Source organism: Poecilia reticulata, linkage group LG21, assembly GCF_000633615.1.
Source record: "Poecilia reticulata strain Guanapo linkage group LG21, Guppy_female_1.0+MT, whole genome shotgun sequence".
Taxonomy (NCBI): Eukaryota; Metazoa; Chordata; class Actinopteri; order Cyprinodontiformes; family Poeciliidae; genus Poecilia; species Poecilia reticulata.
This window is the reverse complement of record NC_024351.1, coordinates 949,439-950,361: the sequence shown is the minus strand read 5'-3', so window position 1 is coordinate 950,361 and position 923 is coordinate 949,439. Positions and strand designations below refer to the sequence as shown.

Genomic DNA, 923 nt, shown 5'->3' with positions numbered 1-923 from the left:
GAAAACCTTCAGATAAACTAAACCTGGAAAACCTTCAGATAAACTAAACCTGGAAAACCTTCAGATAAACTAAACCTGGAAAACCTTCAGATAAAAACTAAACCTAGAAACCCTGGTGGCCCCCGCTGTGCCCCCCCGGTGGCCCCCCCTGGTGGCCCCGCTGGGCCCCCCCGGTGGCTCCCGTGGTGGCCCCCCCTAGTGGCCCCGATGGGCCCCCCGGTGGCCCCCCGTGGTGGCCCCGCTGGGCCCCCATGGTGGCCCCCCCCCTGATGGCCCCCCTGCTCCACCTGGATGCAGGTGAACGGATGATTCTGGATGGTTTGTCTCAATATTTATAAACACCTGAACGCTCCACCGGGTCAGAACCTCTTCAGAGTCCAGATTCGGTAAATCGGATCAAAAATCTTGCATTTAGAGGCTGTAGGAATTTTAACGTTTGTCTTCCTGACGGGACAAACTACCAGCCTGAGCGGTGAAACGTGCCGGTTTGGGCCTGGAGGAGCGTCAGGCTGCTGCTCATTACTTCCTTCCTAATCGGATCGACTCAAGTTATTTCCGCTCGTTAATCCCGCAGCGGGGCAGAGCGGCTGCTGCCGTCCAGAACCGGCCCGTTCGGCTGCAGAAGGTCAAAACGAGAGCAAAGCTCACAGGTTTCTGTCCCTCAGGTCACCCCTTCATCATGACGGTGGGCTGCGTGGCCGGAGACGAGGAGACGTACGACGTGTTCAAGGACCTGATGGACCCCGTGATCGAGGACCGCCACGGAGGGTACAAACCGTCTGACAAGCACAAGACGGACCTGAACGCAGAGAACCTGCAGGTGAGCTGAACCAGAGAACTGGACCAGAACCAGAGAACTAAACCAGAGAACTGAACCAGTGAACTGAACCAGAGAACTGAACCAGAACTGAACCAGAACCAGA

General features: G+C 56.6%; 1 protein-coding gene across 2 annotated transcripts in view; it reads left to right on the top strand.

The window, feature by feature from the left end:
* The window catches only part of LOC103457118 (creatine kinase B-type), a 13,219-nt gene that overhangs the window by 2,758 nt on the left and 9,538 nt on the right, over nt 1-923 (top strand). For both annotated transcript variants that reach the window (XM_017302257.1, XM_008397067.2), the window contains one exon: nt 666-820. In XM_017302257.1, the coding sequence (XP_017157746.1) occupies nt 666-820 (155 nt within the window). The remainder of the gene's footprint in view (nt 1-665; nt 821-923) is intronic.